General features: G+C 40.9%; 1 protein-coding gene across 1 annotated transcript; it reads left to right on the forward strand.

Moving 5' to 3' along the window:
* Nucleotides 1-1,229: 1,229 nt before the first annotated feature.
* On the forward strand, nt 1,230-15,842 carry LOC136445061 (DNA excision repair protein ERCC-6-like 2). Its single transcript, XM_066442914.1, has 23 exons — nt 1,230-1,237; nt 1,467-1,640; nt 1,972-2,057; nt 2,408-2,514; nt 2,957-3,085; nt 3,258-3,326; nt 3,620-3,732; nt 4,122-4,227; nt 4,952-5,133; nt 5,497-5,612; nt 6,053-6,136; nt 6,500-6,648; nt 7,943-8,179; nt 8,922-8,993; nt 9,595-9,740; nt 10,459-10,695; nt 10,925-11,066; nt 11,393-11,540; nt 12,232-12,350; nt 13,297-13,723; nt 13,996-14,147; nt 14,688-14,872; nt 15,233-15,842. The coding sequence occupies exons 1-23, from the start codon at nt 1,230-1,232 to the stop codon at nt 15,420-15,422; spliced, it is 3,378 nt and encodes a 1,125-aa protein (XP_066299011.1). The 3' UTR covers nt 15,423-15,842.
* Nucleotides 15,843-20,566: the final 4,724 nt, after the last annotated feature.

The raw sequence follows: 20,566 nt of genomic DNA on the forward strand, positions 1-20,566 counted from the left end.
CTGTACAACCATTATAAGCCTCTACCACAGAGTAGTTTCACAGATTAAAGACATCACATGCCCCAAACCGCCTAGCTTTCTCCTTGTATTGTCTATGTGTACGTAAGTGTAATTCATTTACATTAATCTGCCGGTTTACATGAATCTGCTACTTTGGAAAACAGTGGGTTTGAGAGATCTTTAGTGCAGCACCCCCCAGGTATACTGTAGTTTTAGATAAACATATAACGTTTGTTACAGGAGAGAATTATACAGACAGACAGACATAATCTTTTCAGGGTGCCGGAATTATGTAGCCTGGAATCCAGACCTATTATAGCTCCCGAGTCTCTCTCCGCAAATACTATTTGCAGAGAGAGACTCGGGGGCTATAATAGGTCTGGATTCCAGGCTAGGAATTATGTACCCTGTCAGAATTATGTTAGTAGATGTTACATGTGCACAAACTTGTCCCCTTGTGTTCCAGTGTGGTGTGTGGGTGACCGGTGCCAGGCTCCCTGCTCCTACGATGGCGAGTACTACGACGCCGTTATCCGGTCCATACAGACGACTCCCGCTAAAACCCCTCACGTAACCGTGAAGTTCTGTGGGTTCGAATCAGACGAGAATGAGGATGTCCCTGTGTCAGAACTTAAGAAGTTATCTAGGAGGGAGAAACCTAGAGCGTGTACACCAGAGAGAAATGGTAAGGACCTTATTTTCATACTTTACAAGCATATAAATTTGTTAATCCCATATGGAATCATCATACTTGAAAGCATGTTGTTGACTATCTCCCTTCTGACTCATGAGTAAAGTAGTACAGAGTACTAAGCATAGACTATACTCTCAATAAGAGTAGAGCAAAGTAAAGTAAGACTGTAGTATGATAGAATATAATTATTTATACTTTAGTATAGTATAGTATAGTGATATTGTAGCTATAGAGTAGAGTACAGTAGAATACAGTAGAGTAGAGCAGAGTACAGTAGAGTAGAGTAAAGTCAAGTCAAGTCAAGTAGAGTAAAGTAATTAAAGTAGAGTTGAACGGAGTGGAGTGGAGTGGAATTCCAGGTAGCAACTGTTTAAAACATTTTTGTTTTTTCGACAGTGGAGGTTCCTGTAGGTGACATCAGCATGTTCAGTCCCTTACAGGGAGATGAGGCCAGGAAGCACTTGGGGTAAGTCTTTCATATTTTTATACCTCAATTTAGTCTATAGATCTTTAAGTCATAGTGCACTTATAGAATATGTACAAGTTTGCACAATACATCAATGAAGTTTAGGCATCCAGGTAGAACACAAATATATATGATACAAAATAAACCAAGCAGCTGGATAAAATTTGACTCTAAATAGTCAGACGTCTCAGATAGCATCTACTATTCTACACTGTATCTGAAACGTCTGACTCTTTAGAGAGTTTATCCATACAGCTGCTAGATTTATTTTGTATTACTTGTAATAATATTTTGTTATCACCTCAGAGCCAAGTTTGCCAAGCTGGAAGGCTCAGATGAAGAGATGAGTTCCCCTCCACCACGGCCCGTCGCTCCACAGAAATACAAACCTCTGAAACTTGGCAGGAAGAGGAGCAGACCTGCAGTACAGGGCATAGCCAGCAGGGGGCAGGACAGGAGTCCCTGTTTCTCCTCCTCCAGGTAAACATGGCAGTTTTTTTTTTATTGGTTTGTTTTGCATAATAAGTAATCACTGCATGCTGTACATTTGGGACCTTATTCTTCTTGTTGAAATGCCACTAGGTCATATCAGTTTGTTTGTTACAGCCAGTAAAACTTTGTCAAGTACCTAGTAGCTTTTTCTAGTTTGTGTTGGGTTAAAAAAGTATCTTCAAATAACAAACTGGTGGGATAAAGCTATGATGATATTTATGTTTGAAGTTTGGGCCTGTCTTCACTGGATCTTGAATAAAGTACATGCTGTGTAGAATGTCAGTGATAATTGTTATTGTGTCATTCCTGGAAACTTCAGCACCTCATCCTGCCTGTCGAGTCCCAGAGAGAACAAGGAGCAAGCTGACAGCACCAGGACTGGGGACCACAGCTTCAGAATAGAGGGTACATTCATTACATCATTATTTAATTCTTACACCTTTTCAGATTGTAGATTGTATTTATCGTTTTGACTGACGGAAAAATTGTCATATTTTTACATCATTTTAGATATTCGAGTTTTTTTGTAGTTTTCTTTTTTCACAACAAGTAAATCCTTTCTATCAGACACCTTCTTCAGAGCTTCTGACTGAAGATAAACTGGTTCTCGCCGCTATAAGTAGTCGATGTAGATGGCGCTTTGAAACGTCAGCAGGTGAGGATTTACTGGTTGTGAAAAAAGAAAACTCCAATGTCCTATGTTCTACCAACATGCTGAAATTATTTTCGGAAATTTACATCATGTTATTTTGCAGGTTTCAGTGATGAAGATTACGAGAAGCCGTTCTTCAGGAATCACTCCCACGTAGGGAAGAAGGAGCCATTTCTTCTCTCAGCTGCAGGGAAAACACCTGTTGTACAGGTATGAGATACTCTTTAGTAATTTTAAATTAGAGTTATTAGACAGACTTGCTTGAAGTAAAAAGATGGACCATGTAAGGTATGAATTCTTTTTAGGATTATAGTTTACTTTCTTTAGATACAATGGAAAGCAAAAACATAAAACTTTGAGCCTGTCATATCTGCAAAGTTTCTCCAAAGACTGTCTTTTCTGAAACAACATGTATCTGCTTTCATGGCTTCGCTGGGTGCATACATGTACATGTACGGTAATTGTAGAGACCCTCACCAGAATCATTTGTCTGCAAAGCATGTCATTGCTTGCAAGTAAGAAAAAATACATTCAATTTCTAGCAACACATAATGTACAAGACCTTAATTCCAAAACTTTCCAGAAGTACATTTTACGCTTTCTCTCTAAAGTGTTGGAAGTCCATTTGTGCATTCTGATATCTATTCCACAGATTCCTGCCACCATTAACCGTTACCTGCGAGACTACCAGAGGGATGGTGTGCAGTTCCTGTATCGGCAGTATGAGCGAGAAATGGGAGCAATCCTGGGAGATGACATGGGGCTGGGAAAAACTGTACAGGTTTGTAATGTTGTAAAAGAAAACAGAAATAAATAAAGTAAATACATGACATGTACATGTACATGTAGTAGGACGGGAACTTGATTCCTTGACCAAGTCATATCAATGATAAAATACAGCACTTTGCTAAGGCTTTCAACCATCTAATTATTTTCTATATCACCTCTCTCAGGTGATTTCCTTCCTGTCTGCTGTGTTAGGTAGAACTGGAACGAGGGAGGATATCATCAACTTCAAGAAGGTGACACAAAACAATTTGAGTGTTGAAACTTTTGAGTGTTTAAAAAAAATGATCGCTATGAATATGATCTTAATTAAACTAAAAGTAGTTTTGGTCAATAAATCTAAGTTGTAAAAGGCCTCAGGTTTTGATGCTAGAATTTAGCAATTTGGAGATCAACGATACGCAATTTGTTAGATACATGAGTTGGTTTCCCATGAGTAGCTCCTACACAACTCATACCTGTCCTCAGTACTTGTCCATGTATGTATGTATCACAGTTCTGATGTTGTTGTTCCTTTAATTCCACCCAGAGGAAGCATGCCCCTCCTGACGATGAGAAGAAGGTTTTCCTGATCGTCAGTCCTGCCTCTGTGCTGTACAACTGGCTTGACGAGCTGGAAACATGGGGGCACTTCAGAGTCGGGTAAAAGCAACATAGAAGTTTGTGTTATTGCCTGAGGGCTTGAGTATAGATTTCAAAATACATTCAGCTTCAGGTCGCTTTGTTGTGTTTTTATCAGTTTTACTTTTAGGGTTGATTTAGATTGGGTTTTTTTAAGAGGATGTTAATGAAAAGTCTTTCTACTGTCCTACTGTGTCACAGGAGAAATTTAGATGTGAACTAAGCATAACAGACAGATTAGAATGTTCACAGGCATGTTATCTTATTCAGTATATTTGCTACACGGATAAATAACGTAAGGCAAGTTAACAAATCTATTATATGGCTTGTTCAGCAAGTAAGTCCTAATGGCCATAGACCTTGTATAGATAATTGAATGTAAAGCATGTGTGTATTTCCCTATTGTTCAGTAAGTACCACGGAGACCCCGGCCTGCGAGATGAGGTGCTGACCAGAGCGGAGCAGGGACGACTGGACGTCGTCATCACCACTTACGAAACACTCAGGAGGAACCTGGTGAGTTCCTTGTACTCTTATAACAACAGATCAGATTCAGTGAGATTGGTCTGAAAGACGCAATTCAATATTTGAGGCTCTTTGATGTTACTAATTTCTCTAATCAGCAGATAATAGAATCCTACCTGGAACCAAATTTAAAGAAAAACGATGTACATGCCTAATTTTGAATCTCAATCTCAACGAAATTTGAACATGCCAATTGTAACCAAACTATCAATGCAGTGGCTGTAGCCATGCTAGAAAGACAGCCTATGCATGCTACCACAAATGATTACATTTTTATTGACTCAGAGGTGATGTTAGAAGTTGATCCACGCAGTTCTGATCTTCAACGGCAAAAGAGTATTATAACACTTTCCTCACTTCACTCAGGTGTAAATGAGTACCTAGCTCATCTAGGGTTAGGGACGTCCCTCGGATAGGACGTTAAATGGAAGTCCCATGTTTGGGGAGAGCCACACCCTGTGCACGTAAAAGAACCCACCACACCTTTTGAAAAAGAGTAGGGGCATGCCTCGGTGTGTGATAGTAAAAAAAAACCAACCTACAGTCGGCCACACATGGGTTCGCCCTCATTCATAGCCTCTGGCTAGTTGGGTAACCCTGGCAACATGCCAAAACCAATGAATAAAAAAATAGTATAACAGTTACTGTAACATTTACAGTATTAAGTAACTGTTATCCTAATTTTGCAGTATTTGGTCACTTATTTTCCCTCCAGACTGAGATGAACTCTGTGCGGTTCAGCTGGTCGGCGGTGATCGTGGACGAGTGCCACAAGATCAAGGAGAAGAAGGCGAAGATCACGAAGGCGATGGGGCAGCTGCGCGTCCGTCGTCGGGTGGGGCTCACGGGAACGATACTGCAGAACAACCTCATGGAGATGTGGTGTGTGCTCAACTGGTGAGGAAAGTGTATACTGTTAAACATGTAAACACACACTCACACATACACACACACACACACACAAATAAACACACAGACTCAGACATCCTGCAGAACATTCAACCTCATGGAGATGTGGTGTGTGCTCAACTGGTGTGCAAGGACTAGCTGTCAGTTCCTAGCACAGCTTGAACCTTGAATGGGGACATCTAGCTATGTCAACACAGGAAACAATGGGTTCTTCTTGTACACCAGCTTGTGCACCACTTCAAAACTGATATTAGTTGTACAATGTACAATGTATTGATATGTAATGGTTTATTAGTTTTGCAATGAGCATAATGTTACATCTAACATTTCCCCTTCATCCCCCATGATCAGGGCCAACCCAGGCTGTCTGGGAGACGACAAAGACTTCAGGGTCAAGTTCATGAAGCCGATCGAGGAGGGACAGAAGATGAACTCCACAAAAAGACAGCTGGCTGAAGCTCGGAGAAGTAAGGAGCTCAAGTCGTTGTTCCTTATTACAAGTAACCATCGAGCAACTTGTTCTTGTGCCGATATGTTTGCTTTGTTCTAAGAAGATGTTTGCTAGAAATGTAGATGTCACCTGATGCTACCTAAGAAATTATATTTGAATTGCTTTAAATAAGTTGTATCCAATATTTGATTATACCGCTCCTGAGGTCCCTGGCACAGGGTTGGGCAGCAGTTGGCTTGTGCTTTGATGGAAAATATTTAGTTTAGTTAACAAAATTTCAAAATCATAATCAAATTTGTGTTGTGATGTGCCAGATTAACTAGTGACTATGTGATTTACTATGACAATGCTATGGACTCAAATAATGACCAAAGAAGCATTTATTATAAGTAGCATGTTACTTTTTGTATGGGGATGTTTTTGATTTTCTAATGTTTGTATTTCTCTGCTTTACAGAAGCCAAGATGCTGAGTAACCTGAGGAAAAAGTGGTTCATCCGGAGAACAAAGAAGATCATTGCAGACCAGCTTCCCACTAAAGGTGGCTGGAAAATGTCAATTTCTGACTTACTTAAAAGGCTTTTCTCTCACCTTTGTAGCAATGAAGACAGATATTATCAAGCTTTCTTTGTATTGGTTTTATTCAAAATATAAAAGGGGAATTTCACAAATGCTGCATATTGTGGGCCATGGCTTGATGTTGCCTTAGAAGTACTGAAACCCTTTTCATTAGCATGGAAGTAATTCAACTGTTCAGTGATAGTAGACATTAGACAAGCTATATGGTGAATGGAGCAATTGTTAGTTTTCATGTCGGTTGTGATCAAAAGGGCTGTTTTTGCACCACAGATGAGCAGTTTGTGATCTTGTAATGATTATCAAAATGATCCCCCCCTCCCCCCAGATGAGCAGGTAGTGTTCTGTAAGCTGTCGGATTTCCAGCAGACGTGTTACCAGTCGGTGCTGGGGAGCGAGGACGTGCAGCTGGTTCTGCACCAGAACGACCCGTGCGACTGTAACAGTGGCCTCAAGCGCAGGGAGTGCTGCTATAAGGTAATAGTCTAGGTGGATACCGGTTTGACGTAATAAGGTCTAAGTCCAAGTTTAGGTCTAAAGATTTAGGTTCAGGTCTGGACCTGAACCTGGACCTGATCCTGTCTAGTTGATGTTTTGTTTTATTAGATCAATATTAAGCATAGAAAATTAATACTGACACGCAAGACTATAAAAGTTTCTTGGTGAAAAGATTTTTCAAGATAAACCAGTGTTTGATATTTGAATGTTGCACTTATTTTTAATGCCTTTTTTGTCAGAGGGGAGACTCAAATCACTTTTTATCAAACAATATAGGAACATATATTTGTACTTTGTTAAGTTTTTTTTTGACTCAGGTTTTTGGCTTTCAGGTTTTTTGGACTCGGTTCTTGGATGTTATAAAGGTCCGAATCAGGTCCAGCAAACCGGTATCCAGCCCTAATAAGGACACTTCAATTCTTAGCGTGCTGACTGTATACATGGTTTATCTTATGCTGTCATCTTACCACTGACAGATGGAATAGCATTGACATTTAAGGGTAGAGAAATACACCAGTGAGAATGACCCGTGTGACTGTAACAGTGGCCTCAAGTGTAGGAAGTCTACTACGAGGTATACTTTCACAGTATGATAGTTTACTTTGTTCCTTATTGTGCTTACTTTATCATGAACATCCATGAAACGTTCACGACAAGATGATAATATTATCTTACCACTGATAGCTAAAAGAGTAATGTATAACATTTAAGGTACATCATGCACCAAAACAAGCCTTGGATGGGGAATACCTGAAGAACCTATTCATCCTGCTGAACTTCTTCATGGCTTGTGTCGTTTCAGGAACAACTGAGTTGATAAATCACACCTTATTCTCTTCATCCACAGAAAAATGCAGATGGAGAGAAAGTGAAGGAGTTGATGTTCAGCTACCTGAGCGTTCTGCTGAAGGTGTCCAACCACGTGGCGCTCCTCCTGCCTGAGATGCAGGGCAGTAAGAAGGCCCTGAAGGTCTTCATGAATCATGGCCTATGTTGTTTCTTCATTCCACCATGATGGCCCTCCTGTATATCCACAGACCAATGCAGATGAAGAATACATTAACCATCATCATCATCATCATCGTTACCCCCCAGATAACCCCGCAAGGGGCAAAGTAGGGGGGGAGGAGGTCCCAGGCTAAGGCAGGCAGGCCTCCAGCCTGGCACGGTATGACTCAACGGTGGGAGCTGATGTTCAGCAACCTGAGTGTTCATGGCTTGTTTCTGAGATGGAAATTGTTAATGAACTCCTCCTGTTTCTGTTCATCCACAGACAAATGCAGACGGGGAGAAAGTAAAGGAGTTGATGTTCAGCTACCTGAGCGTTTTGCTGAAGGTATCCAACCACGTGGCGCTCCTCCTGCCGGAGATGCAGGGCAGTAAGAAGGCGCTGAAGAGAACCCAGAGGGTGTGCGACGTCGTCTTCAGGAAACATCCTCACTTTGTCAGGCTGGCGAGAGAGGCAGCGTTTAGGACACTGTCTGATCCTAAGTACTGTGGCAAAATGCAGGTATGTAGTTGGATATAACAACGATCTTTATTGACACAACAAAAGTACAGCGACTCTCGTAAGGTCTACTTAATCTATACATACATACATACATACATACATACATGCCAACAAACAAAGTTCATACTAATGAGTTTGTTTACATACAATCATATGGAATAGGGCAACATATTGAAATGTAGCGTGTCGTATACTTATACATTACTTGTTCTTATCTGTCCAAACATTCTTTAATGTATATACCTATTTGAACACAGTAAGGATTGTCTCCTCTCAGTATATAATCAAATCTATCAACAGAATGGAGCGCATTGAATTCACTTGAACAAGTGGAAATAAACTTTAAAGTGAACAGCTTAGAGCGTTTATCCTCATATCTTGAACAATTCATGATAAAGTGACGTTCGTATATAGCAAACCATGGGTTAAAGTTGGGAAAATGGCTATCACACCTAACTGGCTAACTGGCTAGACTTTGTCAAGTTGGCCAGGGAGGCAGCATTTTGGGACCCAAACTACTGTCAGTGTAATAAATTGTAGCTTTCTGTAGATGAAGGTTGCAGGATTTGGCAATCATCGTAGCAGCTTTCTTTCAAATGTCTTCAAACTTCAATTCAAACTACTTTAGATTTTTACTTGAGGACTGTACAATGTAGTAACTATTGTTCTTTTTGTATGCTGCTCAATTTATGACTTGCTGAGATGTTAAAGACATAATCTTTAAAACACATAATCTTTGCAGGTCCTTCAACAACTGTTGAATGTTTTCCACAAACAGCGGAGGAAAGTTCTGGTCTTCTCCTTCTACACAAAGGTGGGTCTCAGGTAACCAAATATAGAAGGTAGAAGGCTACATATGCACAGCACATTCACGGATATTACCTTTGTGCTCATTTGTCACTGCTATAGTTGCACCATGCATGACCTAAAACAGGTATTGAGATGCCTTGAAGGTTTGGGGATGATAACTTCTAAGCTGATTTTTTGATGATGACAAAAGTAGCCCTGTACTTCATAAATTTGTATTTATCAATTCCATTCAAATCAGAACATCAGGTCTCTATATAGACATTTAAAATAATTGAGCTACGATTCACTGAAATGTAGGGCGGATAGTTACCCCTGCCAGTTCAGCAAGGTAAAATAGTACTCATGATGTCACATGTAGATCAATCTTCTACACCTGCTGTTATATGAGTAGAATTTGCCATACATAGACTGTCATGTGCCTGTTTTATGAATAAGTAACACAGTTACTCATAGTCATTCATGCTAATATGCTCCACTCCTTGCTGTTGGACATCATAGAGCAGTTAATATTCAATTATTCATCTCGATCACAAACGTGCTCCACTCCTTGCAAATAAAACTGTGTTACCGGTATCAATAGTATCGCATGAATCTTGCACTCCCAGCTGTTGGACATCATCGAGCAGTACCTGATGAGTACCGGGGAGGTTTACTCTCGCCTGGACGGCTCCACGAGGACATCCGACAGGCTCCACATCGTCAAGGACTTCAACACCAACCCCAACATTCTCCTCTGTCTGGTCTCCACCACGTGGGTTTCAAAAGCTTTCAATTTCTAGTTTTAGGCGTCACCTTAGATTCCTTTGGCTGCATGTTGTGCACTGATGTAGTAGTTGAAGTTTTAAATCCATCAGATGTTGGACTCAAGTGCATTAAGTGCCACATTGCTGATTTTTGCTTTCTTTCATTGTATGTGGTAATAAAGTCACTGTGATATTTTACTTTCTGAATTTTTGGGATTGAATCCTGCTATTTCATCAGAGTTTTGTACTCCAACATGCATGTTTTGGTAAGCATCTGGATCTTTTCAATGTCAATTGCTTTCAAAGTGACTATAGATACATGTAGCTCAGGAATTGGGAAAGGAGGCACTCAAGCTAACCGACATCTTTCGCACCGCAATCGTCCTTCAGTAAGACATCTGGAGCCGCATAGTTCACGTTTGGAACCTTTATTCAGCCATTTGCACAAATCGATTTCGCTGATGTGGCTTCTTCGGTGGCCAAGGCTTAAATGACACAAGTTCATGAAGTTCTCACTTAAATAACATCCAGTGCATATCAAAAGATAGATGACTATAGATAGCTCATGCAGAATATTTTGCACATTGTTTTTTTCTCTCTGCAGGGCTGGCGGTCTGGGGTTGAACTTCACGGGCGCCAGTGTGGTCATCCTCTTCAAGCCCACATGGCAAACTCCTTACGTCGCCAGTGTGTTTTTTAAACGTCACTCTTGTTTTCTCTGTTCAGGGCTGGCGGTCTGGGGTTGAACTTCACGGGCGCTAGCGTGGTCATCCTCTTCGAGCCCACCTGGAACCCGGCCAATGACCAGCAAGCCCAGGACAGGGCGTACCGGATCGGTCAGCGCCAGGACGTACGCGTGTACCGGCTCGTTACCATGGGAACCATCGAGGAGAACATGTACCTCCGCCAGGTCTATAAGCAGCAGCTGTCAGAGATTGCAGTTTCTGACAAAACTGCCAGGAGGTGCTTTTGCACATCACATATTATGTAGTTACAATGAACTTAGCATGCTGAATTAAAGCCTGACATATGCAACTTGATACACCAAGCCATAGAGATACTGTGCCATGGATTCCAAAAAGAACTTTTGGTTCCTAGACTGACTGAAACTAGTAGCATTAGTAATAGTTGGTTCCTTAAAACAGTCAATCTTCTTTTTCATGTAGATATATTCTGTTTTTCCCTCCCCCAGATATTTTACAGGAGTGGCGGGGAGGAGTGACCAGCAGGGGGAGATATTCGGCATCAGTAACATGTTCGCTCTGCGGATGGAGACCTCCTGTCTGACCCGTGACCTCATCAGTCGGGTCGACCAGATAGAAGGGGGACTCAAGGTGGCCATTTTGAAAAACATTCTTCCAAATGAGATATGCATGCATGGCTATTACACAAATGATACTAATTAAAGGCAATTATTCACAGCAATAGATTTATTCAATGGAAAATGTTACAATGAATTATACTGACTTTCAGACAGCATGACTGATTTTCAAAAGTTAACAAATATGGGGGCAAGTTACTGAATGACAAAAACTACACATACTAGCTTCTGATAAAGTATAGATGATAGTGGTAACACAAGTAATATAACCAATATCTACTATCACTGTGACAAGAAGAGAAGAGATGACATTACATCTTGGTTTCTCCACATTCTTAGGTCACCAAGTTTGTGAAACCTAAGGAGAACAAGAGGGCAGAGAAGGAGAGCATCTGGGAGGAGGAGGATGATGGTGAAGAGACGGAGGAAAATGATGAGGATCAGAGGATGGAGGAAGATGAGGAGGAGGAGAAGGGAACTGATTATGGTATGCGGGAATGGTTGCTCTGTCCTTGACTTGACTTATTTTATTGGTCAGAAATTACCCACAATGGCAGCCTTTCTAGCACTGAATCGATGCAGGGTTTACAGGTTTCACATAAAACACAACATATACATATCTTATCCACACTTGCATTTTGTGAAATTGCCGCAAGGGTCTGGGCGGCTGCCATTCGGCGCCACCAGGTGACCTCAATACGACCTTCCCCAACCGTCAGGTACCCATTCACACCTGGGTGGACTGAGGAAAGTCATGTAAAGTGCCCTTGTAAAGTGCACAATGGCGGTGACGTGACAGGATTCGAACTCGGGACCTCTCGGTTCTGAGCCGAACGCTCTGCCGTTGCGCCACACGACCCCACACAACTTATGTCAGGTGCCATTCTTATTCTGTCACCTGAACCACCATGGCCGCCTAGAAGTTCCTGTCCTGCATAGCCTTCCCCTTGCCGTCAGCTTGTATAACGGTGTCTCTTTCCACTACATCTATGCATTTGAGAGGTGGTACAAGATGATCCAAACTAAACCATGAGAAAATTGTCTTTGCCAGTGCCTACTATCTCCCTACTCTCCTCTATAGATTTACAATGATAGTTATAACACTTACGTAATACTATGTAGCTTGCTGATTTTTCCTGTTCGGAAATAAACCCACGTTTCAAATTTTGTACTCCCAGAAGACCAAGATGACAGAGCAATTAAAAGCAACAGGAAGAGACTTCAGAATGACTGTGACTCAAGCAAGAAGGAAACACGAGACAGGGACCCCTTCAGTATGCATACCCTCGCAAGTCAGGTACATGTAGATGTTTGCTTGCTTGTTTTCTCGCCCATAACATATGCAGAACGACGTACAGACAGTTCTCATTTTTCCCTCGGACAGCTGCAGAGTGGACCTCTTTGCCTGTAGAGATGGTGGCTGACCCCTCCCTGGCGTCTTTCAGGGACAGGGTGACCCACCTCCACTTGACCCAGCTAGACATGTACACTAGACACCTTTCCCCCATCACAACTGGTACAGACAACAGAAACCATCCCAGCACCAGGACTACCCGTCAAGCGCAGCAGATTCATCAACATGTTGATGCTGGCTGCCTAACCCCAAAGAAGAAGAACATGTCTCATGTAAATTGTCTCATGTCATAACATACTAGTTTTGTACTTTTGATATGTACAAGCTGCGTTGTCCAGGGCTGACTTTCATTATATCTTCAGTCTACTTCAATAAAAGGAAAACAAGAAACTATGTCTTGACTGATACAGACAATTGTAAGCACTGCATCATCCTGTATTTTTTTGTTGTTGTATTTTGTATAGTAAGAACTTCTGATGGTAGAGTGCCATTGCTCATTGTTTGTTAGGACTGTCTTTTTTTTCTCTCTCTTTATCGGTTTTTCCAAAATAAATTACAAATTCAAATACTAACAGAATATGGACATACATGGGTCACAAGTCACAACAAAAACCAAATAAAAACCAAGACAATAGGTACATGTGCAGCACATAATTTTATACACTTACAGATAATTATAGCCTCCCTTATAAATATTAATTGTAGTTTGCCTCCAAACAACATTGTTTAAGTATATGATTACATATCATTATTTCCTTACATCTATATCTATTCATTATAATAGTTTTGTCTTTTTTGATAGACCAAAATCAATGGATGCATTGGTGCCAATAAAAACATAATTTTATATGAAGTTTTTATGACTGTTATTTTCCACTCTTTATCCCAGCTGCTACCTGAGGATGATGTTGACATGGCAACAGTTGACATGGCAACAGAGAAGAAGACCACGCCCAACAATCCCTCCACATCCTCAGAGAACACAGACAATGACACAGACACAAACACTGCAAAAACTGCAGCATCTAGAAGGAGAAGCAAAATAGCAGCTAGCCTCAGCAGAAGAAAAAAAGCTGAGAAGAAACCTCAGCTTTCTAGACGAAGTAGAAGTTCTAGACAATCGTTTGGGGAAGACATAGCAGAGTTCTCATCTTCTGACTCAGATTCCAGTCCACCACAAGAAAAGAGGAGAGTAGGGAGGCTAGAGGTCAAGGTTGTGAAGGGGAAGAAACCAACTCTAAGAAGATCAGTGTCTTCAAGAAAGGCAGTACAGGGAGGGAAAGGAAAGATTACACGGACAGTGTCTGATGTCTTCAGTGAGTACTCTAACTGGCCTTTGTTTAACATTATCGTTTCATGAAGACTTATCTTTTACTAAGGAGGTTTCTTTGTCAATGTGTATCACAGTCTGTATTTTAATCAAACACAATCATGATGAGAAAAAATCGGCAGAAAATGTATATCCGATGTTTAGATGAAAAGTATTAATATGTAGGCCAAGACAATATCCAATGACTTATCAGAAACCAGTTATGGGTTTCCACAGTGCAACAATTAGGAGTACTAATTTGGGTTTTCTTTTACCCAGGGGAGTGCGGTGTTGCGTACACCCACAGGAGTGATAAGGTCGTCGGGGGCAGCAAGGCTGAAGCGCACATGAGTCACCGCGCCATGGAGGATGTGTACGAGCTGCGGCAGTTCTCCCAGCAACCCGCGAACTTCGCCGCCGAGTTCCAAGATGTAAGCATATTGTATCTGTATTAGTTGCTGTGTGTGTGTGTGTGTGTGTGTGTGTGTGTGTGTGTGTGTGTGTGAGAGACAGAGAGAGAGAGTATTTTTGTCTGTGTTTGTGTATCTACGTATGTCTATGTGTGTGTTTCCACAATTCCCAATATAGACACAATCCAATTCCTCAGTTTTTGCACTAATACAATCTATCAGAGTAAGGGTCCATCCTTGTCTGGGAGGATTAAACCAATCAGTTAAGTCTTACTTACAAAAGTACAAAGCTAACTGTTTTATGCCTTGACATGGCTTATACCTGTTATGTGATACAGACAAACATACTCTCTCACATACACGGACACACACACACACACACACATACACACACAGTCACACACGCAGTCATACACAAACAAATACACACATGCACAGAGAAACACAAGGATGCACACACACAAAGCAAAAACTATACTCCACTTCCTTAGAGTGAAATAATTAAGTTTGTCGAATATCTAATGACTTAAAGAAGCTAATTTCTTTTGCTTTCCTCATTAGTCGAGTGAAGAGAGTGATGATCTAGGGCCTTCAGTTTCCCCACATGCCTCGAAGAAGAAACGGAGAAAAGCAGAAGTTGAAAACTCCTCTACAAGAGCTGAACCGACCCCTGCACTTCAGCATCATGTGTGTAAGATTAACAACAAGACAGTGATTGTAGGAGGTACCCCTCCTGCGACAAGAAGGTAAAGACACACAACCTTCATCTTCATCTTGTTGAAAATCAGTGCAAGAAACAAAACAAGATAATTTATTTGCTTTCAGACTTTAAGAATTGATGCTAAACTGTAATTTCATCATGTCTGAGGAGAAAGTTTATGTTCTGGTGTACAATCCTTTAGGGAGTCAATAGAGTTTTCATTCAACCCTCTGTTTCACCTTGTCCTTTTGTTGAATATATGCTTTAAAGGGAAATAGATTGGCATGGCATTGGGTATTTTTCTGACATATGCGTTCTATCCCTAAACCTTCAGTAGGAACTTTGGAATTAACTGGGACAAACAATGATGATGAAATTATCCTTATATTGTTGTTCTTACCCACAGAGAACACTTTGCCGCTCTCGCAAAGTCCATGGGGTGTTCACAGGAGGAACTTGCCAACAAAGTGCTGCAGGCTTCTTCAGAGAGTCGCTTGGAGATGCTGCATGCTTTTTACAAGGATCGGGACTCTGCTCTAGGATATGTCTTTCAGGAACTGAGACACAAAGAAAACACAACAGATGAAAAGAGATAGCACATGATTTAAAGAAAATCGGGCCCAAAACACTGTAATAACTTTTATTTTTTAAATATCTATGAGAAGTTTGTTACATGATTCAAATACTAATGTCTCCATGCTAGCTCTTTGAGTTCTTCTCTTAGCTTTCTCCTTGCAGGTTAAAAGCAAGAGGTGACAAGAACACAGACATTTAACCTACACTCAAGATGTATCAAACTGCTATTTGCTGACTAGAACAATCCATAGAGATGAGGAACTTGCAGGCAAAGTGCTACAGGCCTCCTTGCTTAGAGATACTGCATTCTTTTTAAAAGGATATTCATTCGGCTCTTGGAGAGGTCAATGCCAATGTCACTCCTACTGAGCGAACGGTGATAGAATCTAGGAATCTATTCTATCAAATTTGAATTTAGAGTGGTTTGCCAATCAACAGTTGTCCTTCGTCGGAAGTCATCATTATTTCCATGAAAAATGGAGATATAGTTTTAGGTGTGTCTGTCTGTTTGTTTGTCTGTTTGTGTTTCCGCACCACTCCAGTCAGCATAACACAAGAACCTCTTGATGGATTATGATGATATTTGGTATGTGGGCGGGTGTCGTCAAGCCGAACATCAAGGTCGATTTTGGGCCCCCTGGTATGTGACCTTGGTACTGCAGCAGAACTTCGGTTTTTCTATCTTTTTACCTGGACGTGCTATGGTCTTAATTTTTTGATGGCAGATAACTTGTGATGCAATAAAGAAGTGGTGTAGGTTTGGGCCCCCTAGCAGTTTGTCATTATAAAGAAGTATCTTAATGAATCCCTGAATCCCTCATTCATAATACGCACAGAATCGTACATACAGAAATACTTTTTTTGCTTTGTGCTTCTTCGACGTAGTTTGTTTTGGGTCTTGCAAGTTATAAACCGATGATGTGCAGTAAGTTGTCAAAGATGCCAGACTTGCAAATTATAGTGTTGTTAACCACACCCAGTTAAACTGCCACTGTGTGCTGCAGGTCACAGCTCTTTCCTACGTGCCGAAGCCATAGTGATAGTCACACTTGAATGCACAAACACAGGGCCCGATGACAAGGCACTTACGGGAGGCATCAGAATGTTAGACTGACGTTTGCAATCTTGGACTGTAGAGGGAAATCGTCGAAAGGAAAAGATCCTCGTAGAACCTCGGACAACCTGTTAATATCAGGTTATCTTTGACATAACTGCGACTGACTACTTTATTGCAGGGATAAGACATGGCGGCACAGAGATCTTTCTGAAGTGTCTAAAAATTTTGCCACCTCACTGGCGAAGAGGACATTCACCTGAATGGGCGTGTCCAATAGAATAATTTTTACAATCCCAATTCTCCTTTTCTACGTGCCGAAGCCACAGTGATAGTCACACTTGGATGCACAGACACAGGTCCCGATGACAAGACACTTCTACGGGGGACACTAGAATGTCAGACCGATTGTTCGTTGCAATGTTGTACTAAAGAGAGCAATCGTCGAATGAAAAACGTCTTCGTAGCTCCTCAGCCAACCTGTTAATATTAGTTTATCTTCGACATAACTGCGAATGACTACTTAGTCTTTACTTAAGGAATAATCACGTAGCTGCACAGAGATCTTGAAGATGTTTAAAAAAATAACAGTGTTGTCTCCACGCTGGCGAAGAGGACATTCACCTGCATGGGCGTCTCCAATAGAATAATTTTTACAACTCCATTTCTTCTTTGCTACGTGCTGAAGCCACAATCATAGTCACACTTGAATGCACAAACACTGGGCCTGATGACAAGACAATTTTACAGGGGACACTAGAATGGAAAACCGACGTTTGCAATGTTGTACTGGAGAGGACAGACGTCGAAAGGAAAGTACTTTTCATAGATCCTCAGCCAACCTGTTGATATTAGGTTATCTTCGACATAACTGCGAATGGCTACTTAGTCTTTATTGAAGGAATAATCACATGGCAGCACAGGGATCTTGTGGAAGTGCATTAGAATTGTTGTGACCACGCTGGTAAAAGGGCATTCACCTGCATGGGCGTCTCCAATAGAAGAATTTTACAACCCCATTTCTTCTTTTCTACGTGCCGACGCCATAGTGATAGTCACACTTGGATGCACAAACACATGGCCTGATGACAAGACACTTCTACGGGAGACATCAGAATGTCAGACCGACGTTTGCAATCTTGGACTGTAGAGGGAAATCGTCGAAAGGAAAAGATCCTCGTAGAACCTCGAAAAAAATGTGTATCGTTTTTTTCCTAATGTTCAATGTACAAAGATCTACCAGAAACAACTAAACAAAATGTGTCCAACGTACATTATTGGTCTTCAAGGTCTTCATTCATTATTTTTTGAAAGATGAATTGGGAATGAAGAGGTCCCTGACCTCCCTGTTGCTTACAGGTGTGGTCTGGTCAGGGACGACCTTTTAGTGCTGTCTTAAGCAATTAGTGGACTGTTGGATCAGCGTTCGTTTAATGGGAGTGAAATTGTTTGGATGATACGTTTTATGGTTTTATGAAGGCTAAACTCCACGGCAACTCTCTGAACACATTAACGAGCACTGCGCACACGCCCCAAACAATCCTGAGTGATGTTCCATTTGTGGGATACCATTTAGGCAGTGAAGGAGCGCCATGGCTGGTTCTATCCCACGGATGGTGGTTCTTCTGGCAGCCTGCATAATCATGTACATGGAACCGTGTGAATCGGTACTAGTGGATCTTGGTAAGTAACGTTTTTTTACCCATTCGCGTGGTAAAATTTATTACAGAAGAAACAAAACAGAGGGAGGTCACTTGTGGGGGTCCTTGTGGCTGAATCAAGCTATTGAGTCTAAAGAAAGGCACTGACTGACAATATATCATGCTATTCTCCAGTTCTGCGCTTTTGGCAAGGACTATATCACATGTGTGTTCAACATTATCTTTATTGCACAAGACACACATTCAAAATCAACAACGTACAACATACAAGATGAGTGATTTAAGAACCTAGGCCGACCCCCTAATCAGTAGAATCTGGAGGGCGCAAGGTAAAAGTTAAGTGCATCTGCCTTCCGAAACATATAGACATACTGTATTGCACGAGATATTTGCTGTATTGCACTTACATGATAATATACATAGTTGTTGATACATAGTCGTAACTGTTCTAAAATGTAAATAGATCTTATCGGCTTGAAAACAACCCCGACGGTGCTTCCCACACAGGGGTGTTCCTTGCGCTGTAAATTGCGTAGGATGTGCAAAGCGCACAGCGCCTACTATTGGACACAAGTTTAGGAGTTACATGTAAGGAGCGTATTTCCGTGTTTGTGTGTGCTATCTAGTCCTTGGTGGAAGCATAACTTCTCCCTAAATTCCGTATTGCACTACTATCCCTGTTATCATCCATGCTGCGAACCTCTGTAGAAGTTTGACGAAACAGATGCGTGAAGTTTGGGACGCATCTTTGACGAAAAACGTTATAGGACAATACTTAACTTTCTTCCAACACAAGTGTATTCATGGGTCAAATTTTCAACTACCACTGTCGCCTTCTTCAGGATCAATAACGACCAATGATGACCTTCTTCATGATCATTGAGAATTTGATCCGTGAATACCGTAGCGTTGGAAGAAAGTTTAGTTTTGTACTATGATTACTACCATCACACATGAGCTTCCATGATAATTTGGGAAAAAAACTTTGTATTTGCTTACGCCAAAAATAGTTACTCAAGCAACTGGATAAAATTTTGAAACAGAGGTTTCAGACAGCAGCCGCTGTCTTTCGTCAGTGACTAAGGATAGGACTGGAATACCAGGTTTTATACCAAAACTCTGAATAGATTCTATTCAGAGTTTTGGTATAAAACCTGGTATTCCAGTCCTATCCTTAGTCACTGACGAAAGATCAATAGATATGTTAATGAGTTAAGACAATTTAACCTCATTAACCTCAAAAAATCTTATCCAGTTGCTTGAGTGACTATTTTTGGCGTATCTTACTACCTGGATGTCTAACCTTCATCAACGTTTGTATCTGTTTGTTGTTGACATTGTTGTTTGTGTAGAGCTCGGCATCTGCGAGCCCAAGGCGCAAGTGGGTAACAAGACCTACGTCATAGTGGACGTAACCATGGCGACGTACGCAGGAGCAACATCAGCCTGCGCCAGCCTGGGGGGTCGGCTGGCATCTTCGCGATACGGGAGTTACCATGCAGCTTACTCTAGGATGATGGAATACGTACGAAACATATTGATAATGTATAAAGACAATTCAAACTCTACAACTGGATAAAGATTCGGAGATTTATTTCCGGACGTTTCGAGTGACATCCACCACTCTTCTTCAGCGTCACTAAAGTGAACCAACTAACCAGTACTTATATACAATATCTAGAAAAACCGGTCTTTACATGGCATATCACACAGTCATGCATAAGCGACATTGTAATGTGAATAAGTGTGGAAGGTTCCTTTGGTAAAACAACACATCCGAATTTTTATCCATTTGTAGAGTTTGAATTGTCTTTATATATTGTTTACCTGGATGTCTAACCTTCACAAAAACAAATTGATAATGCAGCCTTCAAAATGGGTATTGAGTCAATCCCAAGTAACGGAGAGGGTTTTTAGATAAATTCTTGATAAGTTTGAACTTATTTCAGATAAAAGAGTATTTCAGTGAAAATAGTTCCAAATTGTTCAAACAATTAAAATGAAAGTTTGAATGTGTTTGAACTTACTCATATCATATGTTGGAAACATTCTGGATTTAACTGCACATATATCTCTTTATTTAGAACAATTTTTAAACATGTATGTGATTTGTTTAATGTTGGAACAATTTGAAACATTTTGTCAAATGTGGGGACACATTGGAACACAGAAGAACAAATGAATGTTAAAAATTGTTCATAAAAGTTACTTGTCTCAGATAGGTTATTACAAAGGTTTCGAACTTGTTACAACAGAAAGCGACAGACACCCACACGGTAATTCGGAATTGACTCTTGTACTTGAATTATAAAGTGTAAAACAGTATATTTGCTTGACCTAAATCTTTATTAAACATTTGGGTAAGGGGTGAAACGGTGGTAACATTTGGAGCCAGCCATTAGAAGCACACTGTAGCTAAAATGAATGTAAGCTGACATCAGGCTACGGA

This window comes from Branchiostoma lanceolatum, chromosome 11 (assembly GCF_035083965.1).
Source record: "Branchiostoma lanceolatum isolate klBraLanc5 chromosome 11, klBraLanc5.hap2, whole genome shotgun sequence".
NCBI classification, from domain to species: Eukaryota; Metazoa; Chordata; class Leptocardii; order Amphioxiformes; family Branchiostomatidae; genus Branchiostoma; species Branchiostoma lanceolatum.

Bases quoted from the DNA above. Each gene is read 5' to 3' on its own strand.
- LOC136445061 (XM_066442914.1), top strand. The intron at 3,327-3,619 runs GTGACACAAAAC...AATTCCACCCAG, and splicing joins ATATCATCAACTTCAAGAAG to AGGAAGCATGCCCCTCCTGA. The intron at 6,649-7,942 runs GTAATAGTCTAG...GTTCATCCACAG, and splicing joins GCAGGGAGTGCTGCTATAAG to ACAAATGCAGACGGGGAGAA.